The 27,678-nt window shown below is 57.5% G+C and overlaps 1 protein-coding gene across 1 annotated transcript in view; it reads right to left on the bottom strand.

Annotated features, from left to right (window-relative positions):
- Positions 1 to 275: 275 nt before the first annotated feature.
- LMX1A (LIM homeobox transcription factor 1 alpha) overlaps positions 276 to 27,678 on the bottom strand; it is a 116,125-nt gene continuing 88,722 nt past the window's right edge. The window contains exons 4-8 of the mRNA XM_008153100.3: positions 9,108 to 9,280; positions 6,510 to 6,587; positions 4,908 to 4,974; positions 2,092 to 2,262; positions 276 to 436 (exon numbers count right to left, since the gene is read on the bottom strand). Of these exons, the coding sequence (XP_008151322.1) occupies positions 276 to 436; positions 2,092 to 2,262; positions 4,908 to 4,974; positions 6,510 to 6,587; positions 9,108 to 9,280 (650 nt within the window). The remainder of the gene's footprint in view (positions 437 to 2,091; positions 2,263 to 4,907; positions 4,975 to 6,509; positions 6,588 to 9,107; positions 9,281 to 27,678) is intronic.

The following is a 27,678-nucleotide window of genomic DNA, read 5'->3' as shown; positions in this document are numbered from 1 at the left end:
TACTATCTAGCCTGCATGACAATGTCTACATTAAACATCCCTGTCCTTAGCGACAAACACGCCTGCAAACCTAACGCTAAGACTCTTATTAGGAACATTAAACTATGCGATCTGTTATGCATCCAGTCTTTGGAAATGCCAACCACCCCATTCGGCAGCATCTCCGACAAGACACCCTCCCCCGCCGCCTCGTCCTGGCCTCCGGCCCTGCAGCCAGCGGCCCTCCCACGTGTGGTGTTCCATACGGAGCCCAGCCACCGAGCTCTGGGGGAGGCTCAAGAGGTGAAGTAAGAATTCTGCATGGAGTACAGGTGGTCAATGGGGTTCCCCACTCTGGACTGCAGGGGCCCGGCTTCCGAGGTTGCTAGGAAACAGTCACCCAGGTTACTGAGGGAGGTGTCGTCACTATCCAGGTCGTGGAAAAGGGGCTCGGCACCTGAAATGAAGATGAAACACAGGCGTGAGGGTCTGAAAGCAGGGACTCCCCTGGGTGCTGAGAAACGCACCAGCATCCAGCATTCTGGGGTGGGGGTGCCGAGGGGAGGCTGCATGAACAGAGTCCCTGTCCCAGGCCTCTAGTCTCCCAGGGCTCAAGTCGGAAGTGCAACAACTGAAAACACACCAAAACACCAAGCTGAGCGCAGGCAAAACAGAGGGCAGACGGTCAATCACCTCCCCTCCGTGAGTGCGCGGGCACCTCTGCCTCCCGCATCTGTATGCAGGCAAGCGGAAGGTGACCCCGACGGGCCGGCTGGAGGCCACGTGACAACCAGAGGCGCATGCCCTTGGCCTCCACTCCAAGTTAATGGGACAGGAAAACCAGTTTACTGGGCTTGTCACGTGGCTTTAATGATTCATTTTACTAAAGGGTTCCTCATGGGCCTGTATGTAATAAGACCCCTGGGACTGGAAATTTAAGAATCTGCAAAAAGGCATTTGCCCTGTTTTCCACAGCCGTGGAGTGACGACGGGTACAGAGGCTGCACGTGTCCCCTACGGAAGCCAACGCCACGATCGCGGTGGGTCAGCGAGGCCCGCAGAGGGCCGGCCTGCACTGGGGTTTATCGGACGCACTGAGGGCAGACAGGGCCTACGTGAAGAGTTGGGGGGTCTTTTAAATGAAGGCAAACAAGAAGTTGTTTGACCACACGTGTGAGCTGCGGCATGTCTCAGATGCTCCGTTTTGAAGGCTTGCCAATCAGACTTTGTTCTCAGCTCTCGGGGCTCCGTGTGCAGATCTCACCGGGAGGTGGCTGCTGCCCAGGCCGCTGACCTCGCGTAAACTGCTGCCCGGTATCTGGCCCTGAGGTCCAACTCCAGCCATCCAGCCAGAGCTCGCCCGGCCACTGGCGAGTACAGGGGCTCAGCTCTCCACACACCAGCATTTAACCCCCAGTGCTGGTGGGTGGCGTGGGAATTGGGGTTCTTTTCACGTCACAGGTCAGCTTCTGCTTCAGGAATTCCAGGAGAAGCGAACAGGTGTCCATGTGGTCCAAGGAGAACAGCTTTTATCCATTTCCTTCCCGTGAAAGTTCGCTGTCCTCGGGCCTCCTGCCTCGATCATGCTGACGGGCTGACAGACGCCGGTCCCTCTCAGGGAGGAAGGACGGGACGTTCAACCACGCAGGCGGGAAGCACCACCTCCTACTTAAAACTGACGGCTAAGCGGCGCTGCGGGGGAATGAACGGAGACAGCGCTGGCGAACTGAGTGCCGGGCGTTCTGCGGTGGCCCCTGCGTGGGGACCCAGCAGCACTTCCTGGGCCTCGTTGAGCTTTGCAGCTTCAGGGGGCAGCTGGGAACGGGCGGATGTGTTTGGGCAGGAAAGACACGCACGCAAGCAAGTTGTGATGGCCCCTGTGGGGTGGCGGCCTGTGGGCCAGCGGGGGCCACTCGGAGGGTGGGGCTGGGGGCAGCTGAACTGAGTGCTTCCTTGGAAAATATCATTAAAACAAAGGTGAGCATTGCGGAGGGTCATCCTAGAGGCGGGACCACATGCACCTGTGACCGCAGGGAGGTCCTGTTTCCTCACTTCCTGAGGGGCGGGGCTGAGGCGGCAGCGTGGGCCCCCCCGCCCGCTGAGGCCTCTTACCGTAGGGGTGCATGTGGTCTCCAGGCATCTGGGGCGGGGTGAGGCCCTGCCGGAAGGGGTCCGCGCTGTACACGCCCTGCTCCATGGCCAGCAGCTGCTGCGGGGTGGGCAGGGCCGTGTAGGGGCTCATGATGCCTTCCAGCCCAGTGCTCCCGCCGCCGTTCGTCTGAGCTGTGGGACAAAGAAGCCGGGTCACCCTCACAGGCAGCCCGCATCTCCCGCCGGGCAGGGGGACACAGAGCATCTTCCGAACATCACGGCCCCCATTCCAGTGCCCCGCCCGGCTGGCCTTTGCTGTGGCTCCAGACAGAGAAGAGAGTGAAGGGCAGGCGGGGGCAGCACAGGAGTCTGGGCTGGCCCTGGGAACCCCCGTAGCCTGACCCCGTGGACCACACAGGGCTGCTTATGTGGCCTCACAACGCGGCAGCTGGCTTCCCCAGAGCTGGTGATTCCAGAGAGCAGGGAGCAGAAACCGCCACATCCTGTAAGACCTAGCCTCGGGGTCACACCCGGGTCAGCCTATTCAGTGACCAAGGGGACTGCAGGCTGTGGCCACCAGGGGACAAGCATCTCGTCCAGGAGGGTGTGACCACACAAGCTGTGCGACCACGGCTACGTCATTTCTTACTTCCTGGGTCCGGGTTTCCCATTCACAGAGGGGACAGACGTGACCTGACTGGCGGGTCCCAGTCTGTGCCTTACAAGGGCATCAGGGGTCCCTTGGAGAGCGTCCTGGACTATGCCATTGAAACAAAGGCATCTGAGGGTCCACTCAGGTGCACAGCCCTGGAGGGGGCACCTCTAAAGACCCTTCCAGCATCACCCACAGGAGCCCCTAAGTCAGGCAGGGTCGTGACACTGTCCGGCGACCTCACCGGGCTGATATGAAGGTCCCGTGAGACCATGTGCATGTGCTTTGGGACGGCAAGCTGCCGTCTGCGTGCAGAACCCTGTGAGACAGGACGACGCAGCCCCGCCACCTGCTCGCCCGCTGTGGGTCCTGGACGTGGCCCCGTGAGCTCGCAGAGCCGGCCTTAGGGCCCTCAGTGCTGCCTAGACGTCCCCCAGGTCAGCACAGGAGCTTCAGTTCTTCTCCCCTGGGCCTGGCGGTCCATGTGAAGTCCACCTGCCGGGCCCCCTAAAGCCCTCATGTCCGCGACCCTCTGACCTTCCCAGGGTCCTGAGCACTAGGGCCCTCAGGCTTCATCCCCCCAACCCCAGGGCCACACGCCTGAGCACGTGGAGGCGGGGCTGTCCCAGCGCCAGCAGCACAGCGTGGAGCTGCGCGGGGGTCAGGTGTGCTCCACCTCCCCAGCACCTGCCGGTTTCCTGACCCTTCCTGAGAGCCGCGGTGAGGAGCTGGGGAACTCTGGGCCGCCAAGTGGTGTCCTGGGCTGAGCCCAGTACAAGGCAAGGCCGGGTCCGCCCAGGGACAAGGAGCGTTGCTTGGGGCCTGAGAACCGGAACCCCGCCCCACGCCTTCCGAGTGTGGCCGAAGACCAGCAGCAGCGGGAGCTGTTAAACATGCAGGTTCCCAGGCCCCGCCCCGGACCTTAGCAGCCAGAGTCTGTGCTACAGCAGGTGCAGGTGGCCCATGTGCAGGTGGCGGGCAGTGTGAGAACCCGTCTTAGGAGCACGCAGACCATTTGGGGATCTGCTGAACGGATGGCTGAGTTGGGCCATATCGCTTCAACAGTGACGTTGTTCTAAAATCATTATTCTTGATTTAGTGCTTTCAGCTTCCTTGAAGACTCCCACACCTGTCCTCCACTCCCTCCCCAGTCTTCATTTAAAAATGAGGTTCAGCCGAAACCGGTTTGGCTCAGTGGATAGAGCGTCGGCCTGCGGACTCAAGGGTCCCAGGTTCGATTCTGCTCAAGGGCATATACCTTGGTTGCGGGCACATCCCCAGTGGGGGGTGTGCAGGAGGCAGCTGATTGATGTTTCTCTCTCATCGATGTTTCTAACTCTCTATCCCTCTCTGTAAAAAATCAATAATATATATTTTTAAAAAAACAAAATGAGGTTCAGCCTGGCCGCATGGCTCAGTGGCTGAGCACTGACCTATGAACCAGGAGGTCAGGGTTCGATTCCCGGTTCGGGCACATGCCTGGGTTGCGGGCTCAATCCCCGTGCAGAAGGCAGCCAATCAATGATTCTCTCTCATCATTGATGTTTCTATCTCTCTCTCCCTCACCCTTCCTCTCTGAAATCAATTAAAAAAATATAGTTAAAAAAATGAGGTTCATGCAGGAACTTCGAATCAGAGAGAGGGGTCTCGGTCCCTGATGGGCCCCTTCCTCACGTGGGGCCTCGGTCAGCCCTGTGCACCCTTTAGTACCGTCGCCGCTGGCCTCGGGGTGGCTGCTGTGAGCGTCAGGCCAGCAGGTGGGAACCGGGCTGTGAACTAGAAACTTGCTCCGCAAAGCAGGCAATTATTCGTTTACTGTCATCATCTCCCCGCTTTTACGTAATTTTGGCAAAGGCGGCGTCACAGCCGCGCTTCCATGGGGCTGATCTGCCCGGAGGACGGAGGACTGGGAGGACGAGGCGCTGCAGGCCGTCCTCACGGTCCCGACACTGGGCAGGGCCAGGGCAGGGGCGTGGGCAAGCCTAGCGCCACCTCCCGCAGGCAGGCCCAGGCTGCAGCGGTGCCCGAGCGGTCACAGCTCCTCGGGCTCAGTTCCCCTGCAAGGCCCCACCCACATGGCGAGGCCAGGGCGTCTGGGAGCCCACAGGGGCCGTCAGGAAGCTGGGCAGCTGGAGGCTGGGGCAGGGGAGGCCGGCCCCGGCGCGGACGGCGTTAGGGCCCTTACCCGAGCTCAGCCGCTGCGTGTTCTGCTGGTCCTGCTGCTGCTGCTGCCGCCGGGCCAGCTTCTTCATCTGATGCGGAGAGAACCCCAGTTAGACGGCAGGGGACCTGCAGGGGCTCAGGCCTCGTGGACGGGCCGCATGCACGGCAGGAACACGCCCCCAGAGGTGACTCGCACGGAGCCACGTTTGAGGAGCAGCGCCTGGAGTTAGGCGTCGGTGCTTTGCCGTTGTGGAATGGCAGCGGCTGGGCAGCAATGGTGTCTCAGCAGGAGCAGCGAGTCCCTCCCCACAAACAAAACTTGCTGCTGATGTTTAGAGTTTTATGTGAGGTCTGTGTGTGGGGAGGGGGCCTGCAGCCTGGCAGGGGCTGCCCACAGGGTGTGAGCTGGGGTGAGCCCAGAGGCTGTCCGCATCACTCCCCGACCTGCTGGCCCTCGGGTCTGTGGACCCACTGGGAGGGTCAGGCCTCCAGGTAAGGAGCTCACCCCAAAGACCAAGAGGGCACACACCTCCTGAAGGAACACTGTGACCCAGTGTTTCTCAAACTATGTTCCGTGAACGGCGAGGGTTCCATGAGCTACTAATATCCACCTGGAGTGTGTGCGTGGAGACACTAGGTTACAAAATAATTCTCTACCACAAGATTTCCCAGAGCTCCGCATGTGCTCCGTGCCACGTGACTCCACAGGCTGCCGGCCCTTCACACCCGAGCCATGAAATCCTTCCACGGGAAGGACCACGGAAGGCACCCTAACGGCATGCTCCGAGAAATTCAGGGAGGCACATGCTCCTTAAACCGTTATGTCAGATAGCGAGCTGTAACTCGTCACCCGCTGACGCTCAGGGCTCTCAAGCAATGGGCCACAGGACACATGAATTCAGGTCTAAAGTAAAAGACTGTGTGCTCGGCCAGTGTGGCTCAGTGATTAAGCGTCAACCCATGCACCAAGAGGTCACAGGTTCGATTCCTGGTCATTGCACATGCCCAGGTTGCAGGCCTGATCCCTGGTGGGGGGCAGGTGTAGGAGGTGGCTGGTTGATGATGTTTCTATCTCTATCCTCCCTTCCTCCTCTCTCTCTCAAATCAATAAAAACATTTACAGTAAAGGCCTGCCCAGGAGAATGCAGCCGGCACTATGAAGACGTGGCCTGCACTGGAGGGGGGCGGGCAGGAGAGGGGGAGGCTGTTGCCCTGGGAGAGGCAGGAAGGCGTCCACAGGCCATCATGTCGAGGTAGAACAGTCATAGGTGTGCCCAGTAGGTTTCTCTCTGACATCTGAAAAGAACTTTGGGTCTGGGTTACACTAATGACTTAAAGAACCTGCTTTTCCCAAAAGGCACAGGAAGACACTTATTCACGCCCACGGCTGGCCAGGCCCACAGTCCTGGCCACTAGGAAAACAAAGGCCATTTCACCAGGACAAATGCCCACCACTCGGCAGCCGCACGCGGCTGGGCCGGAGATGACTGTTGAGAAGAGAATCTCGAAGTCGAGGGAACGCTCCATGAATGAGCTGGTCGGAACGCTGTCGGCCAGGACACGGTCCCCCTCTCCCGTCCCAGGAACCCCCCCCCCCCAACAGGCAGGCTGAGGCGCCGGCTACCTTGGCTCGCTGGTTCTGGAACCACACCTGGACCACACGGACGCTCAGCCCCGTCTCTGCAGCCAGCGTCTCCCTCACCTGGAGAAAACAGAGCGTTAGAAACACGAAGCATGGTGTCTGGGGAGAGGTGGGAACTCTATGCAGAGCGCGGGCGGCCTGAGGGGTCTGGTACCGGCACCAGCCACTGCCCGACGTGCAGGCAGATCGAAGCACGAGAACAGAGCGGGTCTCCGCAGGCAAACAGGGAGGAATAGGTGTCCACTTAGAGGTGCACGAGAGGTCTCTGGGGCGTCTCCGACTCTGGAAAGCAGGCCTTCAGACGGCTCTCGGACCTTCGCAAAGCCTGTGCCCAGCCGACCACCACGCGTGCGCACTGACCCACTCAAGGAGAACTCGGGGTGAAGGCCACCACGCAAAACACAAGCGGTTCTCGCTGGCCCTCTTCTCCTGTCCTAAGTCACTGACCTAAGTGTTCGGTTCTGTCCCCCACAGCTCTGGGTGACTACGTGTTTCACGAACACTCATACTCAGTTACCCCACGTGAGCCTGGCCCAAAAAGACTGAGACGGGCCTTCCAGATTCCGGAAGAGCAGACGCTCTGGGGCGGGCACACGCCCTGGGGCCCTGCAGAGCGGGGCGATGGGGACCCCCACCCTGAAGAGCTGGTTTAAATATCTGCCCTCTGTGCAGACGCACGTCGAGGGGCCGGAGCGGCACGGCCTGCTGCTTGGATTCGGGAGGAGCTCCCTGAGTGAGCACATCAGCAGGGCGGCCAGGAGGTTTTGGGAAGGACTCCCCTCATCGGCCCCACAGCTACAAGTGGGGTGATCAGACCAGTGTACAGCACAGCCTTCTGGACACAGCTGTGCCCAGGGACGCACCTCCACCGTGGAGACCCTCCCCGCCCTTCAGAGGCCCAGCCCAAGAGCTCCCTGTTCTGCAAAGCCCGGCCTGATTCCCAGACACAGGTGGCCTTTCCCGGCCGCCCCTCTGCCCTGGACACGCGGCCCTCTCTCCGGATGTCTGCTGCTGGGGCTGGAGGCTGCCGGGACCCGGTGGGCACAGGCCACGCGGGGGTGGGCATTCAGTGGACGCACACAAGCACCGCGAGGGTGGTCATTTGTCACGGGCAAGCAGACTGCAGGCCATTTCACTTTCCCCCAGAACCGCCCAGAGCCCAGCGAGAAGCGCTGACCACTCTGTTGTGAATCTCTCCAAGGCCAGGCGTGGCGGGCTCCAGTGTTGCTCCTCCCCGGCTCCCCCTGCACGCCAGCTCAGTGGGGCCTGGCCAAGGCTGGCCGTGGCGTGGAAGGTGGGTGCGTGGGAGTGGGAGTGAAATCCAGGAGGGCTTCCCTGGGCTTGCCGGGTAACGTAGCCTCTGGCCTTCTGCCATCTTCGTGAGAACAGCGTCAGGTGCTGCTCTCCGTCAGCCCAACCCTCGGAAGAGAGGCTGGTGACGGTGGGAACCTGGGCCCCATGGGGCTGCAGCCATGCCCTGCCCAGGGGCAGGAAACCACTGAGGGCTGGAAACCACGGAGGTGGTGTTTGTTATGGCAGCAAACCATGACTGACACAGATACGGATGCAGGAAAAACAATGCTAAAGTGTTGATGTGTTTCCTCCATGAATTTCAATGAGGGCTTTCTTATTTGTATCACATAAGTGACCAGCATGTGACAGGCAGCCAGCAAACGGCAGGTGCTCAATAAACAGGCCAGCGCTCTGTGGCAGAGACTAGTGTCCCCAACACCCACCCTCCTGCCTCCTATTAGCACCCGAATCCCCAGCTTCAGCGCAGCACGTGGTCGGCCAGGCAGACTCACTCCAGCCTCCCTGCAGGAGGCAGTCCCGGGATTACATTTTGGCCAAAACATATGAATGAAAGGGATGCAAAGAATCCTGGGTTTGCCCTTAAAGAGGCAGCTGCCTGCCCTCCACTTCCCCTTTCTCCATCACAATGGCTGCAAGCAATGGTGAGAACCAAATAGCCCCCGGCCACACGATGGCCAGCAGGGCGGCCCAGCAGCCTAGGACTGTCCCCTCCAGACCGTGACGCCTGAGAGAAGTAAGTGTCTCTCTCATTCACCCTCTGCTGTGTTGTTTTTTGTTTTTCATGAAAATGCACAGCCGCCTGATCCATAACAAGTGAATGAACGAATGAATGATGGCCCATCCAGATGGCGGAATGCCATTCAACAGCCAAAGCCAAGGAAATGACACACAGACGACTCCCCAGGTCACCTCCCCAAGAGGAACAAACGGGAGCAAAACCAGAGCAGACCACCAGCCCTGCAGGGTGGCGCTCGGTCACAGCACCGTGGCCACCCCAAGTGGCACCGTGTTATTCCCATTGATCTCCCGGAGTGACGGGTGTGAGCACGCGGCCAGCAGAGTGGCACGCTCACACAAAAGCTTGGGCGGTTCTGTGAGAGGCCTGGCCACAGCCTCAGACCCCGGGGTCCCCCACCAGGCTCAAGGCCACTGCCCAGACCGAGCAGCCTCCCGCCGCCCTGACCCCAGGTGCCCGGGACCACGCCAGAGGAGTGGGGCGACCACGCAAAAGTGGGCGGGGCCCTCCCCTCCTCTCCCCTCCCGTACCTTTCTGCAGGGCTTGGACGACACCTCGAACGAGGCCTTGAACGCCCTCCTCTGCTGGGTGGTCAGGATGGTCCGGGGCCGTTTGGGGCGCTTGTGGTCCTTGCCGTCCTCGGCGGCTCCTTTCCCTGCCCCGTGGGCGGCCTTGCAGAGACTGTCTTCATCGTCACTTTTGCCTGAAAGAAGTAGAAAGGGGGTGTCCCTCGCAGCCACTGCCTGGAGCCGTGATTCCCTAAGAGGCCCTCGGCCCACGCCTCCGAGGCTTACGCGGGAGTGCCACGCTGGTGCTCGGTTCTCCGATGGGGCGGCCCCTGGCAGGGCTGAGAGGCACCCTCAGCAAGACGGTCATCCCCGTGTGTGTCCTCGCCGGGACCTCGGGGGGGAGTGGCTTAGCGCCCTACAACTCCGTTTCCTTACTGCAAAACCGGGTATAAGAGAACTCCTTCTTTGGGGTGTTGAGAGGATTCAGAGCACTGACAGGTAAGGCACGCAGAATGCTGCTTGGCGTAAAATAAATGCCAGTCTGCTGTCACTACTGCGTGGGTGTCACTGCTCAATCTAGACCTGGAGACAGGGCCCCCAGGACCTGCAGGAGATCACCCGCGTGCACAGCTAACTGAGGATGGACAGACAACTGCATTGCTCACATTTCTGGGAATGCCTTCAACTCCCGAAGCAGTGAGCCGCACACGGGAACTTCTGAAGGGACGAGCCCCCGGCACGGGGCACGCTCTTCCCTGGACCCTCCCCAGCCCGCTGACCTCACGCTCCCCGGGGGGCTGCTTCTAGGGTCTGGGGGCCCGTGTGGGAGAGACGCTCCCTTTTCTCTGGAGAGACCACAGGTGGCAGCTCACGCATTCTCTTCGCCTCCCGAAGAAGAGACGGGTGAGAACACTGGTTCTCAGGATGGGAAGGTGGGAAGAGGAAGGCTGGGAGGGGCAGGAGGAGGGGGCAGGGACGGAGGGGGTGGAGAGAGGACGAGGCTCGGGTTGGTGCTCTGCCAGTGCTGTTGTTTTGGGGTACATTTCTCCCTCTGCGGCCTCCTCTCGCCGCCCACCTCTCCTCTCTCTGCCCAGCCCCCCTTGCCCTCCAGGAATCACGTCACGCTCTAGACGAGGGTGTGCGGCCTTCTCTGTAAACAGCCAGAGCAACGGTTTTACTCTCGCAGGTCCACGGTCTCCATTGCAGCTGCCGACTTCGCTGTCATCTCGCGAAGGCAGCCGCAGACACGAGTGGGCACCGCTGTGGGCCACTGTGTGCCACCAGGGGCCCTACTCTAGGCCCTCCTGACCTCCTGGCCCACCTTCCGGGCTCGGCACTGGGCATTCGACATGGAGGAGTCGGTGCTAGAGGCTGCTGTGTTCTCTCCACAGCCAGTGACACACGTAACAGAAAGGACTCCACCCACCAGTCACCACGGAGTGGCAGGTGTCCTGGCCATTCCCAGCGAGAGGTCCCCCCGGGGGAGAGCTGGAGGGCCCCTGGCACCTCCCAACGTGCAGGCAGATGGCACAACCCAGCTGCCAGGGGAAGACAGGCCCCAGTTCCCAGCACCTGGCTCCTGTCCATATTATGGGCACAGAAGTGCCCCGACTGTCCTGGGAAGTCCCAGGCTGCCTGGATGTCACCGAGGCTCTGGCCTCTCTCAGCCTGACTCTGACCCCCGCTTCTCCAGGAAAACGGACCGTGCCTACAATATACACAGATCGATTTGCCCACTATAAGAAGAAATGCCTGCAGGAACAGGAGCGGGGGAGGGGGGGCCCTCTCAGTGCCAGATGCCTCCCACCCCAATGCAGCCCAGCGACCCCTCGTCGTTTAAGCTGACCCTTCCCCCCCCCCACAGAGATGAAAGCACCATAGCATCTCCCACGACTAATGTCGGCCCCGGGGAAGCCACTTGGACACACGCAGCACCCACCGACCCTCGAGGGGCGTGCAGACATGAGGTCTCCGCACAGCGGGCCAAGGGAAATGGATTTGCTTGGCACAAACTTTGAAACACGCATCTCAGAGCCTTTCTCGCCCCTTTTCTTGTAAAGAAAAAGTCTGGAACGGCGCAGGGCTGTTGCTTCCCCTGGCCAGCCTCCCACCGTTTATGACATGAACAGTCATAGATGAAAGGCTACCTGTGGGGCCTGGAAGGTTCATCTCGGGTGGCTGGAGAAATCCCAGCGCCCATAACCGGGGCCAGAGAGATTGGGCTCGGCCCAGGAGGCGAGGGGAGGGAGGCCAGAGCCCCGCCTGCCGCGGCAGGGAGAGGCGGGAGCGGGCCTCAGGTGAGCCTGGCCCAGTGGGGAAGGCCGGGCTTGTGGAGGGGGGGAGGGGGGGGCAGGAAGAATTTGCCAAGACAGGAGGCAGGGAAGCTATGAGGCTGGGCCCCATCGCCCAGGCACAGCTGTGCTCCAGCGGGACGAGGCAGCCGTTAAAATCCCGCAGGCGACCAGCGAGAGTCCCGAGAAGGGCAGTCCCAGCAGCTACTGTGTGGAAACTGCCTTCCCCACGATTCCTCACGGGGTCTCCCCTGAGACCCAAAGCCGGCCCGAGAACACACCGGGACCCGTTCCTTTTGTCATTTGCTCAGTAAGCCAGTTTGGGGGCTCAGCACAAGGACTCCTTGGGACAGAGAGACGGTGCCACACCCGCCCCTGCTCTCAGAGTCCCAGCTACTAGAGGAAAGAGACCCCGGACCCGAATAATCGCCCACGGGAGGGCCTTGGGGAAGGGGACATGGTGCAGGTGTCACTCGAATGAAAAATGACTGACACAACCCAAGTCACAGGAGAAGGGGGGCGCTGTATGTCCAGAGAGCGCCTTCAAGGGCAGGGGAGCCCTTGTTCACCCGAGAGGCAATACGGAAACTCCCATGCTGGCCTGAATCAGACATGGCAGCCTTTACAACGCATTGTTTCATTACGGCAGGATGCGGCAGGAAATGGGTATTAGCCTTTTTTCACAGATGAGTAAACTGAGGCCAGGGGAGGGGTGACCTCTGGCCCAAAGGCACACAGCTGGGAGCGCTGACTCCCCTCCCCCGCCCACCTGACCGGCCCGTGGAGATCCGATTATCAGGAGCTGCCCAGCTGGGCCGGGTCACAGTTATTACAGGGTGAGGACAGAAGGGCTCACGGGGCAGGCGTTCAGGGGCCTGATGGTGCACCTGAGTGCCTCCTGGAAGAGCCACTCTTTCAGTCCCAAAGGGACAGAGCCTACTTTAAATCCAGGTCCCCCACTAGTCCCCTCCCTCCTGAGCACAGCCCCCACTGCCAGCCCCACGCAGGGAAGGTCTCACCCCCCGCGCACCAGCCACAGCACACAGAGGCCACGCCGCACTCCGGAGTCAGGCCCGAGGTAGTGTCCCAAGAAAGACACCTTTGTTCAGCCATGACCACTTTGGATGGGGATTCTGTGCCAGGCTGGGGGAGGGTGCTGGGTCAGAACCAGGGCATGCCAGCTCAGCCATCCCACAGGCCCCAGGGGAGCTGGGCTCCACTCGGGAGTGCTGGCCGCCCGCCACGGCCTGGACGCCCCTCTCCCCAGCTTGGCTGCTGCCCAGGAAGGGGAACCTTGTGCTCCAGAGGTTTACAGGAAACAGGACAGTGATGGTGCAATTACTGTGGATCTGTATCAGACCCGGGCCTTTCCGCGTGCAAATGGGCTTTATGCACACACACATGCACAGTCACACATGCAAATGCATACACATGGATGCGCACGTACACATCCACGTACATGCACACATGTACACACACGTGCACACACTCACACTCAAATGCATGCATGCATATATGTATTTGCACACATGCACACTCGTGCTCATGCACACACATGCATGCACACACACTCACACATGCATACAGTCACAGACATGCAAGTCACACACATGCATATACATGCACACATACATGTACAGTAATACACATACACACACATTCGGTCACACATGCATACACGTGCACTCACACATGCACACCCATGCATTCATATATGCACACACTCACATACTCGCTCGCATGCATACTCACATACATGTGCGTGCACGCACATGCAGACACATACATATGCACACACATTCACGCATGCACACTCGCATGCACACGTACACACATGCATACACACCCACAAACTCACACACTCTGTATCTTTTCTTCTTTGAGTTTTTCTATCACTTCCTCCTCCCCCTCTGTAATGAGAACCTGGCCACATGCAACTCAAACTGACTAGCACTGTGCGAATGCTGAGTGTCCTTAGCACAGATGTGCCACATACATCTGCATATGTACGATGACATATTGATCATCAGGACATCAGAAAAACTCCACACCCACGTCACTGCGTTCAAATCGAGCCTGAGGAGATGCACTAAATAAAAACCGTACCTTGCACCATCCTGACTTGGCCAGCCTCTGAGCGGGAACCCGGGGCACTCAAAACAAGCCGAATCAGATATTTGGGGCTTGGCGCTCAGTCTCAGTAAAAGCTCAGAGCTGGCCGCCGGTAGTTCACGGGCGTGGGGTGTGACCCACAATACAGGACACTGCGTTCGGTTTATAGCCATAAGGTCGCGGTCCGCTCCCAGGACCGACTTCAGTGGATCGAACACCAAGTCTCTCTGGAAGAGTCCAATCTTGCCGCACTCATTATGTGTTCAGGAGGATCGAATTATTCGAGGAAATGAAATGTGTGTAGGCAGGGTTGGAAGCCAAGGAGTTAATTATTTCCCCAAATTGAAAAGGACCCAGGCAGCACTCCTCGAGGTGACTGCGGAGTTGGGGGAGCTGGTGACCATCTAAATGTTCCCACTGCAGAGGGACTCCTGCCTGGACAGTCCCTGTGGACTGAATCCCAGAGAGACGCTGCCCAGGTGACGACCACGGCGGGCCTGACTGCCTGTGCCCTTGGCAGAGATGCCTGGTTCTGACCCAGGCAAACTGAGGCCACACCCAGCCGGCCTGTGCCTTCAGATTCGAGTCTGTTCCACAAACCACTGGCAGGCTCAAAAGATCAGGGCAAGTTGAGAACAGACACTCAGCCTCTGTTCTTACTGCCACCACTCACCAGCTGTGTGATCTAAGGCAAATGACCTGACCTCTCTGTGCTCTACCTTCCCAATTTGTACAATCAGTGGTCTAAAGACCTGACAGGCCAGCCTGATAGGATTGTTAACACAAATAGTGGGAGTTGGTAAAAGCACTTTGAGAAAAAATTGTAAAACGCTATAAAAATGTAAGATATTTTAAATATTTTTATTATGCCTGATAAACTTACTAGAGATCCCCAGTGGCTATGAAACCTACAGGACAAGGAGGAGCAGACAAGATCAACAAAGTCCTGCGTCTAAGGGCAGAAGACAGACGATGAATAAAATGAAAACCTAACTTAGTCTCTGACAAGGTTGAATGCTAAGAACACAATAAAACGGAGCCGTGAGCCAAGGAAGACGGGGAGTGAGGCCAGGCTCCTTCGGGTCCGCAATTCTGCATCAACACCAAGGTCCAAGCCTACCTTCCCATCGCCCCGCCAGCTCCTGTCCATGGCCGTCTCCCTTCCCAAATACCCAGAGCACGTGCGGCTGCGGCACACACTTCAGTTACTCAGGACGTTCAGACTGGAAGACAATTTCATGTTGTCTTACTCTCTAACCACTCAGGCAGGAACAGCATCATGCATCACAAGCTCTAAGTGTCAACGTTCAAAGATACCGCACTGAGCTGATACCAATCCCGTCATGGCGGCTTTGGGGAGGCAGTCCAGCAGGCGGCTCGGAGCTGTGCTTGGAGGAACCGCCTGGGCTGGGCCCAGAGCCGGCCCACGGCTCCCAGGGCTCCGACACAGCAGGTGTGGGATGGGATCGGGGACGTCACCCCTCCGACAATTTCCCAGGGGAGGCTGGTGCTGCTGGCTCAGGACCCACACTTTGAGAACCTTGCCCTTACTCTTGTGGAACTCTCCTTTCTTTGGGGGAAACTTATCAAATAAGAACCAACTAGATCATTTTGTAATTTAAACAGTGAAGAGTGACAAGCAGAGATTGAACCCACAGTGACCTCGACGCAGAAATCTGTGGCTCAGGACACTATTTTGATATTGGAGAGGAAGGGAGAGGGAGAGAGAGATAGAAACATCAATGATGAGAGAGAAACATTGATCGTCTGCCTCCTGACTGGGGATGGAGCCCGAAACCCGGGCATGTGCCCTTGACTGGAATCGAACCTGGGACATTTCAGTCCGCAGGCTGACACTCTATCCACTGAGCCAAACCAGCTAGGGCTGTACCCACCATTTTAGAAGCCTCTAATTTTCTTCCTCACCAGTGTCCCAAGTTGATGGGTTAGTGCCGTTCCTTGCACTTGGATTCCATCCTGTGTCAGGAGAAGGTGCATCTGTCTGGTTCAGCCAATGGGAGGCGTTTACAAGGACGTCAGAGGAGAGTTAGAAACAAAGGTTTTCCTCGACCTTCCCCGGCCATAGGGGGAGCCTCTGGCTGTGGTTGCCTCTCCTCCGTGTCTTCAAGTCACCCCTGCAAAGCCCACTGCCATTTCAGCATCCCCCAGAAGTCCCAGCGGTTACGTCACCTGTCCTTCTGCAGCTTCCTCTGTTGCAAATTTGTGACAGACCTCACCATCCCGAGCCATTTCCATCTCAACAATCTCATCAGCCGTGTGACCAACTCTTGGTATCGACCTCTTTCTATTTTGAATGCCGACAGCTGTTTCCGCCCTCCTGGTTGGCCCCTGGCTGATACAGTTCTTGAGGTTGACAAGGGACTTCACAGGTGAGGCAGTCCCTCCATTCACCAGGTAAGCATCTCCAGACATGCTGTTCGCTGACATCCTGACACCCACGTCAGCTCCAGTCCCCTCCTCCTTCCTCTCTTACTCTGCGGAGCTGCCTTCACAAGGCTCCCTCCCGAGCAGTGGTCAGGTGAGGAGACACGTGGTCCTTTATCCCAGAATCGGACTCCAGGTGCAGAAGTCACAGGAAACAGGGACGCAGGGCCTATGCGTGGTCAGCACCATGGCCAGATCCCAAAAGCAGCAGACAAAACCTGGGCCAGAAAGGACTTTCAAGGGAATTCATTCCAGGGACTGGAGAGAAACTGGACAGCTGACCATTTTTGCTAGAGGAGGCCCCTCTTAATGTGTCCCCAATATCTGCGCTGCTGTGCCATACAGAGGCCAAGGTGTGACAAAGAGGCCCACCGCGCGCTGCCACGCCGAGGAGAGCTGACGCTGAGGCGATCCCACAAGCGGTCCTGGAAATCCCACCACGTCTCACCACGCCTGGGCTTCCTTTCACTGCATGGCGGGTGGCTCCTCTAGGGGCCACCGAGAAAGAAAACGTGACCAGTTCACTAATTAGAGTTTGTGGGCATAATTAGTGTGTGTTTTTTAAGGTTCTTGTTTTTCATTATTTTTATAACATATTTTTATTGACTTCAGAGAGGGAGGAGGAGGGAGAGAGAAAGGCACATCAGTGATGAGAGAATCATGGGTGGCTGCCTCCGGCACGCCCTGGTTCTTGTCTTTGGGACACTGCCCAGGGCAGAGCACAGGCGACTGGGCTGAGGGGCCCGAACCCTGGAAACACCTTCTCACGGTTGTTGCTTGAAACACATCGTTGACATTGGCTTATTTCCTGATCAGTTCCTTCTTCATACAATAGGAGGACTTCACGTGCCACATGCTGCTTAATCGAGAGCGCTGGTTGGTCAGGTTCCATGAATCCATGATTGATGCAAATTACAGGTGTATTGTTATAGCTGAGTAGTCTTTCCTTCTTAAATCGATATAATAGGTATTTTTACTTTTACCTGTTCTGAGAATTCTGTTCTAATGGCTGTAACTTGAGGATTCTAGCCTTCAAGATACTCTGATACGAGTTTCTCCCAACTCCCAGGGACCTTTGATCACAAACTTGCTATTCCTAGAAATTCGCCTTCACGGACGACCCACATACATCAAGGTCAGGTGTGCCCAGGCACCTGGCAAAGCACTCTCGGGGGGTCTCTCAGACGAAGGGAAGTCCTCCTTCTGCCACCCCTGCTCCTCGGCACACCCAGGGTCAAAGACAGTGAACTGGCTGGGGCGGGCTCTGCCGGACCTGCCCCCTGCTCCACAGTGTAGGAAGCGGGGGAGGGGTGCCCATGCTGGGGAGAGGCCCGTGACATTTGGGGAAGAGGCGCAGCCTTCCCACTGGGGGTTACTGAGTCTGGGCGCAGAGACCCTGGGTTCATCAGAGAAGGAGGTTATTCCATTCCTTCCTCAGACCTCAGGGAAGGACTGGGAAACGCCAGCCCGTGGTTCGGCCAGCCTGCTGACGGGAGAGCCCGGTCTCCATGGACCTCCCTCACCCACCGCCGGAGCAGGCCTGCGGCATGGCGCTGTCTCAAGAGCCACGAGTCACCAGGAGGAAGGAGCGGAAAGTCTGCTTTGTCCACGGGAGGAGGCGTCCGGCACCCTTGCCTCGTCTGCTTTGCTGGTGGGGGGACGGGAAGAGGGTCAGACATCTGCAAACATGACGAGCTTCTCAAGGTCATCGTGGACCAAGAAAATCAACGCAATTCGGAGTAAGCTGGCTGCCCAGGTCCGTCCATCTGTGGAGTCTTGGGCAAGTGCTGGCGCCAAGGCCACCTTCCCTCTGCACATTCCACTTCACAGAGACTGTGGCGTCCTCTGTCCTTCCTTCAAGAATCCAAATTCCCTCTCGTCACAGCCCAGCTGCTGGAGAAGCCACGCCAGCTGCGGTGCCTTGCGTGTCTGTCAAGCAGCCGAACACACAGCTTCCCGCCACAGCCAAGGGCACCGGAGGCAGGCAGACGTCCTGAGAGCTGCCACTCCTCGCGTCCTCACTGTCCTTGCAGGGTGTGACGGATGTCGATGGGGACCAGGCCGAGTGCATACGTGTCACACTCTCTCTTCACTGAGCACTTACTTTGCTCGGGGTTCGTGATGAGCACGTTGCCTATGCTATCCTAGACATGCCTCACAGCAGCCCATCTGACAAGTCAGGAGAGGGAAGCTCCGAGGTCACCCAAGGTCACCAGCTACCAGAGAGAAGAACTGATAGTAAAACCCAGTATCCAAACCCCACAGTCTTTCTTTTAAAAAATGATTAACTGGGTCACTGACAAGTCCTGTCCTCATCTATTCCTCTCTTCCCTAAAAGCATGTGAACACTCGGAGTGTGCATGAAACCATCGCCACCGGGTCCCAGACAGGATGTCTCAGAGGCTGCCCACAGAATTCAGGTCCAAGTTCTGTCTGAATGTATAACACTGGAGGTGGCAGTAACAATGGGGAGTGTGTGTGTGTGTGTGTGTGTGTGTGTGAGAGAGAGAGAGAGAGGGGGGGGGTTTACTAGTATACCACAGACTCAGAACTAAAGGAATTTAGAAGCTGTGTTCCCAAGCCTTATCTGAGTCCTAAGTCTGCTCATAGTCACCCATTCATAGCATGTTCAAGGACATGACAACGTATGTGTAGACAGAAGACCGCATTAGTCAGAACCGGATGGATGGGACAGGGTAGAACAGAAGCCCCACAATATCACAGGATTATTCTAGATTTAAAAAAATTTTAAAAGGTGGGGATCAGTGGGTAACACTTAGGGCTTAGCCAGTGTCTGTGTCCGCACGTTCACTGGTGGACTCAGGCTGTCTGTAGCCATCCAGGGCTGCACGCATCTGACGGCTCCGTGGGCGGCTCCCGTCTGTCCGTCTCCCGCCCCCTCCCCGCCCACTTCCCCAGTGTCCGAGGCAGTGGGTCTGAGCAGCCTGAGAATCAATCGCAGCGGCCAGGTCCCAGGGGCTGCCGCCAGGCCTGCTCTGGGAGCAGCACCCACTTGGCACTTGGTGTTCCTGCTCCGCGTTTCTCTCCCACGGCTGTGCGAGCTCCGAAACGGCACACGGGAGGCACGTGCCGGGCATCTAGTCTCACACCCTTAGCTGTTCTGTCTCAGATCCACAGCCGGCCTCGCCCTTGAACCCCGGCAGTGTCCACCTGCCCACAGACTCAATGCACGTGGTCCACAAACACCTTTGAACTCACATGGCCCTGAATTCATTACCGAGATCCTTTCCCGAACTTCCTACCTGCCCGGACCTCACCATTCTCCCAACTTAGAGACCTCAAAGCCGTCCTGGACTTTAGCTTTTCTCCCACAGCCGGCGCCATTCGATTCCGGGCTTCCTGCTCCCCCGGCGGCTGCGTGGCCTGGTCTGTTCACTTTGTGTCCCCAGCCCCTAGCATGGCGCCTGGCAGGAGCAGGAATCCTCCGCGCATTGAGTGAGTGCGTGGGGAATGGACTTTGTGAAACCTCTCTACGTTCGAGCCTTCACCGCTCACCCGGAAGACGCAGCCTTCCTCCCCACCTCCCCGCTGGCAATGCCCCCTCCGACCCAGCTCCCTCCTTCTCTGCGGGAGGACAGACTGAGGGACCTCGCAGCTGCCTGTACAAACCTCTGATCGGACTCCCCACGACCACCGGAGCATATCCAAGTAAGACACACAAAACCCTGCACATCCAGGCAGCAACCTCGGCACCACCAACCCCACCCAGGCTCTCCATGCCCCGGAGGAGCCCACATCCCAGCCCTCCCCATGCCCGCCACGGCCCGGCTTTGCAGCTGCCCACAACATCACAGGATTATTCTAGATTAAAAAAAAAAGTTGGGAATCAGTGGGTAACACTTCAGGGCTTCCTTCCGTCACCCTTCCTTCTAACACCATACTCGTACCTCTCACCATCCAAAATGACTACCTGTCCAGACTCAGGGACAATGCCACGTCCATTGTGAAGCGTTTTCCAAACAGCCCCTGACCCCTCTGCCCCCAGGGGACTGTGGCCCCACCTCATGACTCAGCACTCTGCACTCTAGTAACAAGCGTGCAGCCCGCATTTCACTGCCAGCGCTGTTACAGGAGTTCTCACCCACTGAGGATCGAGCGCTTCTAACACAAGTTGTTTCCGATCCTCTTGTGATCACTACTGTCTGACCCGCGTCTGACAGAGAGATGGCCCTCGAGTTGTTTGCTGAACTGGCCTCAATTTGATTTTGTGAGCATCGCTCCAGAGGAAGGAACAACGGGCAGCGCAGACTCCAGGAGACGGGCTCTGAGCCCTCCCCACAGGCCGCTGAAGCCTCAAGTAATTATGGGGCAGACCCTCCCCAGGCAGGAGAGCCATTTGCATCTGAATGATCTTGTGCGGATTTTCTGCTGTTGATGTTTCTGGGATTTTTCAGAGAAAGGCTTCTATTCTTTGATTCTTTTTGGTGTGGAGAGGGGCCAGAAAGTTAATCTACCCAACCACCACCCGCCCCCCCCCCCCCCCACCATCTGAGACCCGACAACCCGCCACCAGTTCTGAGGAGAGAAATCCCACAGAAGCCAAGTGCCCAGTGCCGGGCAGCGATGTGGCCTGAAGGGCCTGCCGCTCGGGCTCAGCTCCCAGGAGCCCGGAGGCCCTGTGTCTTAAACAACCTCTCGTCCGCCTGCCTCTCATGGACGCCTGAGCATCCTCACAGCTGGGCATGGAGAGGAGTGAGCAGCTTCACCCGGAGCTCAGTGCCACCACCAGGCAGGGAGCAACCCTCCAGACGCAGGGCTGGGGCCCAGAAGAGCCCGGTCCAGTGGCCTGTGTGACTGTCCCTTCCTGAGCATGCGCAGGGGTGGATGGCTGGGGATGGAGAAAGGTAATCTCGGTACACACACACACACACACACACACAGACACACACACACACACTCACACACACACACACACACACACACTCACACACACACACACACACACACACACTCACAGACACACACACACACACTCACACACACACTCACACACACACACACACACACACACGCACACACACTCACACACACACACACACACACACACACACTCACACTCACACACACAAATCCCCAGCACCTGCTTCAGAAAGCCCCTCGGAGCCGGCCCGCGCGGCTCCCGGGCCAGCAGGCGGATTTGCGTGGCATTTCTTTAATTAACTCTGCAGCCGCTCGGGGGCCGCGAGGTGGGCCCTAATCCCGCCGCCTGACGTCACTTGGGAACAGGACCGGCCTGGCCGAGGACCGGGGACAGGACGACCCCGCCGCGACCCGGCCCCGCGCCCGGGGAATTAGGAGCAGGAGAGATGCGAGCACACTTTTAATTGGAAACCGAGTCCCGCTTTCAGAGGGTGTTTACTCAGGCCGGCGGCTCCGGGGAGCTCTAATTGAAGGGACGGCTTTGGAGATTATGGTGAACATCTGGCCGCAACACCCGGCTCTTTATCTGCATTTTCTCATAAAACTGCCCCGTGTGTTTCTGCGCTGCTCTCCTCACTTCCGAAGGCCTCTGAAGAGCGGGCAGACTGTGCGGGGGGGGGGGGCGGGGGGGCTGCACGCTCCGCTCGGGCGCCCACCACCTTGCCGCGCTCGCCCCGCGTGCACCACCTCCCGCACTCTTGGCGCCTATGACAGTGCATGCCCTTGGCACTCACCGCCTTGCACACCCTTCACCCGCCGCCTGGCACCCCCTCCACCTCACACACCCACCGACCAACTTATGCCCTTGGCATCCCCCTCGGGGCACACCTGGCCTCGCCCAGAGGCTCCCTCAGACTCCATGTCACAGGGTGTCCCGCTGGCTGGGCCCTCACAGGAGAAAGGAGCTGAGAAGGAAGAGAAATGGGACTGGAGACCGCCTCGCTGAGGTGGAATGTGAGGCAAAGGAGGGAGGGAGTCGCCAAGGTTACGGGGGAGGAAGTCACACTCCCCACCTTCCTCTAAGGCCCAGAGGGAGAGCCTCCATGTGCTTGGTTGAGGCCAAGGCAGGGCACAGAAGGGAATTGGGAACCCAGGTGTTCTGGGACAAAACCACATTTCCCCCTGTCTACCATCCATCCATCCATCCATCCATCCATCCATCATCATCTATCTGCACCTCCTTGCAGACTCCGGCACCCATCACCACCCTGTGCTCTCCCCACCCCCACGGGATTCTCCTATCTAGAGCTGCCAGGTTAAATACAAAACACACAGTTAAATTTATATTGCATGAGACACACACACAGATATTAATTCGAATTTAACTGGATTTTCATTGGCTAAATCTCACCGCCCTGCTCACTCTTAGAAAAAAGCAACCCTGTATTTTCATTCCAGAGTCTTCCTGATTCCACACCAAAGCTCTGCAGTTGTGACAGACAGCTGGCAAGGGCCCGAGTCTGCCCCTGAAGCTTCCTGACAGGAGCCAGCTGCCCACCCCCCTGCCCCCTCAGGCCCACCCAGGGATGCCCCCTGCCCCCTCAGGCCCGCCTAGGGATTCCCCCTGCCCCTTCAGGCCCACCTAGGGATGCCCACCTAGGGAGCTTTACCAACAGCCAGCAGCCCAGCTGCCCCTCAGGCCCAGTAACCCTCTAGTCACATTCCAAAGTCACTTTTGAAATACACAAGTAGAGCAAATTTAAAGGGTTGCCTCTTTGAAGAGTAACCCTCTCTTGAGCATATAACCTTATTTATCTACTAGAGGCCCGATGCATGAAATTCGTGCAAGAGTCAGCCTTCCTTCTCCCAGCTGCCGGCACCAGCTTCCCTCTGGCACCAGGGACCCGGGCTTCCCTCGCAGCCCCGGCTTTGTCCAGAAGGTCGTCCAGAAGGATGTCTGGAAGGACATCTGGTCTAATTAGCATATTATGTTTTTATAATTATAGATTTACCTGGCTATATGGACTGCCTCTCTCCAATAGCCCTTCAGGGGAGCAGTGTTCTCGCCCCAACACCCACAACAGGCAGTGTTCTCACCCCACAACAGGCAGCGTTCTCACCCCACAACAGGCAGTGTTCTCACCCCACAACAGGCAGTGTTCTCACCCCAGCACCCACAACAGGCAGTGTTCTCACCCCACAACAGGCAGTGTTCTCACCCCAGCACCCACAACAGGCAGTGTTCTCACCCCACAACAGGCAGCGTTCTCACCCCACAACAGGCAGTGTTCTCACCCCACAACAGGCAGCGTTCTCACCCCACAACAGGCAGCGTTCTCACCCCACAACAGGCAGCGTTCTCACCCCTCAACAGGCAGTGTTCTCACCCCAGCACCCACAACAGGTAGTGTTCTCACCCCACAACAGGCAGCGTTCTCACCCCACAACAGGCAATGTTCTCGCCCCACAACAGGCAGTGTTCTCGCCCCACAACAGGAAGAGTTCTCACACCAGCACCCACAACAGGCAGTGTTCTCACCCCACAACAGGCAGTGTTCTCACCCCACAACAGGCAGCGTTCTCACCCCACAACAGGCAGCGTTCTCACCCCTCAACAGGCAGTGTTCTCACCCCACAACAGGCAGTGTTCTCACCCCACAACAGGCAGCGTTCTCACCCCACAACAGGCAGCGTTCTCACCCCACAACAGGCAGCGTTCTCACCCCACAACGGCAGTGTTCTCACCCCACAACAGGCAGTGTTCTCACCCCACAACAGGCAGTGTTCTCACCCCACAACAGGCAGCGTTCTCACCCCACAACAGGCAGTGTTCTCACCCCACAACAGGCAGCGTTCTCACCCCACAACAGGCAGCGTTCTCACCCCACAACAGGCAGCGTTCTCACCCCACAACAGGCAGCGTTCTCACCCCACAACAGGCAGTGTTCTCACCCCACAACAGGAAGAGTTCTCACCCCAGCACCCACAACAGGCAGAGTTCTCACCCCACAACAGGCAGCGTTCTCACCCAGCACCCACAACAGGCCTATGACATGGTCAGAGCTCAACAACATTTGCTTATCAATCAAGCCTCATACACTTCCACGTGTGCCCTGCAGACTCTACGGATGGGACGGAGGATGAGTGGGCGCCCACTGCTCCCCATGCTTACGGATTCCTAAGAAGGTGAGCCTGCACACTCACCTCAAATGCCAGCTTGGCCCCCTGCTCCCACCGAGTGCCCACGTGCACGCGCAGCGCCAAGCCCTCTCAGAATCGCCAAGAGAAAACGAGCATGCCTCTGGCCCCAGCACACACACCCGGACTGGCACCACTAAGAAATCAACGGCTCTTAAATGACACGGTTTTCCAGACGCCTCCACGCACAACATAGCAAAGACTCAGAGGAAGCCCTAAGCCCGTCTGCCCCACTCCCTGGAAACTGGATTCAGGTTTTCTTAGGTCACCGCTGCCAGGGCCCGGGCAACACGGCCGGTCACTCCTCCTCCTGCTCAGTGACCTGTCTGCTCTAAAGCACCTCAGACCCACGTGGAACCTCTCGGTTGGAAATCTAAACATTGGCGGGCGTGGCTGACGGTCTGAGCACCACCGCCAGCGTCTGCCCTAACCCCTCCACTCCTTTACGACACAGAGCGAAGGGCGTCTCCGGTCCCTGAGCTCGGGGAGCGAAGGCTGAAGTCGGGAATCGGCTCGGCGTGGCAGGGATGGCACTCGGACACTCATCAGTCACACGCCGAGTCCTGCCCCGGAAACACACACCTGAGCGCACTTCTCCCGAGCGTGGGCTGGGGCAGGTGGCGGGACTTCCCAGGCCAGCCCGCAGGAGCCGCAGGATGCGCACCGACTTTCCACTGTTGCGTTCGTTCATTTAGCTAATGGGGCTGCCGCTGGCATGGCTGATGCTGCCCATCTGGACAGAAAGGCCCATGTTCTTCCTGCTACCATCAAATAAGCCACAGGGCAGAACAGACACTTGCTGAGTGATTGCAAAAGCAAAACAAAACAAAACAAAGAATCAATGCCAGTACGTTGCACGCACTTGGAAAGAGCGTCTGCCCTGTACCACCTCCACCATCCTCGGATGCTCCGCAGCCTCCTGCTTCCTGGCGGGAGGTGCCCACGAGAAGTGTGGTGACAGTGATTAATTACCGAGGAGAGGGGGAGCTGGACGTCAGAGCAGAAGGCGAACGCGTGACTGACTTGCGAGAGGGGGTGAGCTCAGCTCCAATCACCTTGTCTCCATTGCTCTAATGATCTGTGAAAAGGTTCTTCATTTGGGTGTCCGAGGTAAGACGTCCTACTGAGCGTCTGGAGCAGCGCCACCACCTGCGGGCAGGCTGCCAGCCGACCCAGCACCACGCGTGACGTCTGTGTTAATGGACACGGACGTTCCAGCCGCAGGCATCGCAGCCCAGGGCCTCGGGAAGCCGGCTCTGCAGCTGGACTGCCTGGGTTTGGACTCCAGCGCTTTCCATGACTCACTGCAGGACCTTAAGCACATTTGTCCGTGCTCATCCTCTGACCTGGAGACCGGGGTCATCCTAACACTGCCCTCCCATCAGCTGGACCTGACGGGTAAGTTAGCGACTCTGGTCAACCGCTTCAGGCCCTGCTTGTGCACAGGAAGGGTTCAGGAGCTGTTGACATTGTCATAATCACGCAGCAATCCCCAAGGCCATGTGTCCACGTGTCCAGTTTTTTTCTTGCAGGGACTGTGTGTGAGAGACATGGACGCACGTAGCACACACGTAATGGCTGAAAGGCCTCTGAAGCGATCGCGTGCACTTCAATTATGGTTTTTATCAAAGTCACTAATTGTGAGCCCACATCGGAATTAAATCATCGTCGCGAGAGAAGAGATGGCACCTGTCTGAAGCTGAACCCTGCCTATGACATTTCAAGCACCAAAGACAAACTCTCCCGACACCCAGTGACAGCTAAGGCGGAGTGTCCAGTGTCCTGACTCCGTAATTGGTAGAATTAAGTTCTTATCCAGGCTTAGCCCTGACTCGAGGGCCCTGCACCCCGTTTCCCCGCCTATCAGAGGAAGACGAGTAAATCCACCAGAAGACACAGGCTTGGAGCAGAGAGGTGCTCAGCCGCCGGCGGAGGCCACACAGCTCTGTCAGTTTCACGGCAGCGATGCAAACGAGAGACGAAAGCACTGCCTCCCTCCTGCCTGCTCCCCAAGGAGGCCTTTGAACCACTCAGACACGCCCACCCAGCCCTCTGTGCGAGCACGAGATAGACACGCATGCTCCTTGTGCCTCCGTACCCGTACCAGCAACACTGCAGAAACAGCAGTCATTGCGTGTTTATGGTGTGCAGGCTCTGTGCCAAGGCCCTGTGGCCAGTGGTATATTCCAGGTCTTTGGTCTTTGTCTGGACACCCAACACAGCACGCATACATGTAGAAGACTGAAACAGCCCTGACCGGTGTGGCTCAGTGGATAGAACATCGGCCTATGGACTGAAGGGTCCCAGGATCGATTCCGGTCAAGGGCATGTAGCTTGGTTGTGGGCACATCCCCAGTATATGCAGGACACAGCTGATCAATGTTTCTCTCTCATCGATGTTTCTAACTCTCTATCCCTCTCCCTTCCTCTCTGTAAAAAATCAATAAAATATATATTTTTTAAAAAGACTGAAACATATTTATTGCTTGAAATTTGAGGAATTCCCACCTATTCCAGAGCCTGGGGCTAGGTTTGTAGGAAACTGCCCTTTGAAATAGTAGTGTTCGTACTTCTGGCCTCAATATGTCAGTGGGTTATAAAAATAACGAGGCGGCTAAGACAAGCGTTAAAAAATAAATAGAACAGAAACTATTAGCACGAGGGATAAGCTGTGAGTAAATCTAAGTATTAAAACTGTATTGCGTACATTAAGTCACTATAAGAAATATTTGTATTGAGCTGCAGCTAAGATTTCTGGGAAATGGTGTTGGAGAGAAGAGTCTTGAAAAACTGCTTTACATTAGCCCTGGCCGGGTGGCTCAGTTGGTTGGAGCATCATCCTGTGCGCCAAAAGGTTGTGGGTTCAATTCTCCGTCAGGGCACATACCTAGGCTGTGGGTTCAATCCCTGGCTCCCTCCCTTCCTCGCTCTTTAAAGTCAACAAAAACATATCCTCAGGTGAGGTGAGGATTAATAAAAATGACACCTGCCATTTACTGGGTATGAACCAAGTTTCAGGCCCTGTACGTGGCCTCTTGGTGTTCTTGCTGCAAGCCACGCGGAAGTATGTCACCTCCCCCCGCCCCCCTCACTGAGTAGGCAACATGGTCCTGGAGAAAGGACACAACGTTCCCCAGGGCAACGCGGTGAGTACAAGGCAAGACCCAAACTCAGACCCGCCTCGCCTTAGACCCCGAGCCCTGGCACTGCCCCCGAGGACGAGGTCCCCGTACCTCCTGCTGTCTTCTCCTTTCCTGTCTTCTATTTTAAAATTAATGACGATGAACTGACAAGATAATCCCATGGGATAGCTAGGCATTTTTCAGAATGCGTGAGGTCACAGCTGCCTCTCGAATCTAATTTATTGGAGAACAAGAAGAGTTCCAAGATAGGTTGAAATACTTCTATGATGAATAAAAAAATCAGTTCCAAGATTGTAGAAGGCGGTGAAAGCCAGCTTCTAAATACCTCGGATGACGCTGCCTGGGGGGGAGGAGAAAGGGGTATGTCACAGTGACAGCACCAGGGGGCTGCCTGGACCCTCCAAAGCCGCGACCTCACACCCCAAGGAAGACCCAGTAGGCAGAGCGCTGACAAACTCCACTGTGTGGGGACCTTCACTGCAGCTCCAGAAAGAAGAGCCACCCTGCACGGAGGTGCTTCTG

Source organism: Eptesicus fuscus, chromosome 22, assembly GCF_027574615.1.
Source record: "Eptesicus fuscus isolate TK198812 chromosome 22, DD_ASM_mEF_20220401, whole genome shotgun sequence".
Taxonomy (NCBI): domain Eukaryota; kingdom Metazoa; phylum Chordata; class Mammalia; order Chiroptera; family Vespertilionidae; genus Eptesicus; species Eptesicus fuscus.
Note: the sequence above shows the minus strand (reverse complement) of the source record. Positions and strands in the feature narration are given on the sequence as shown.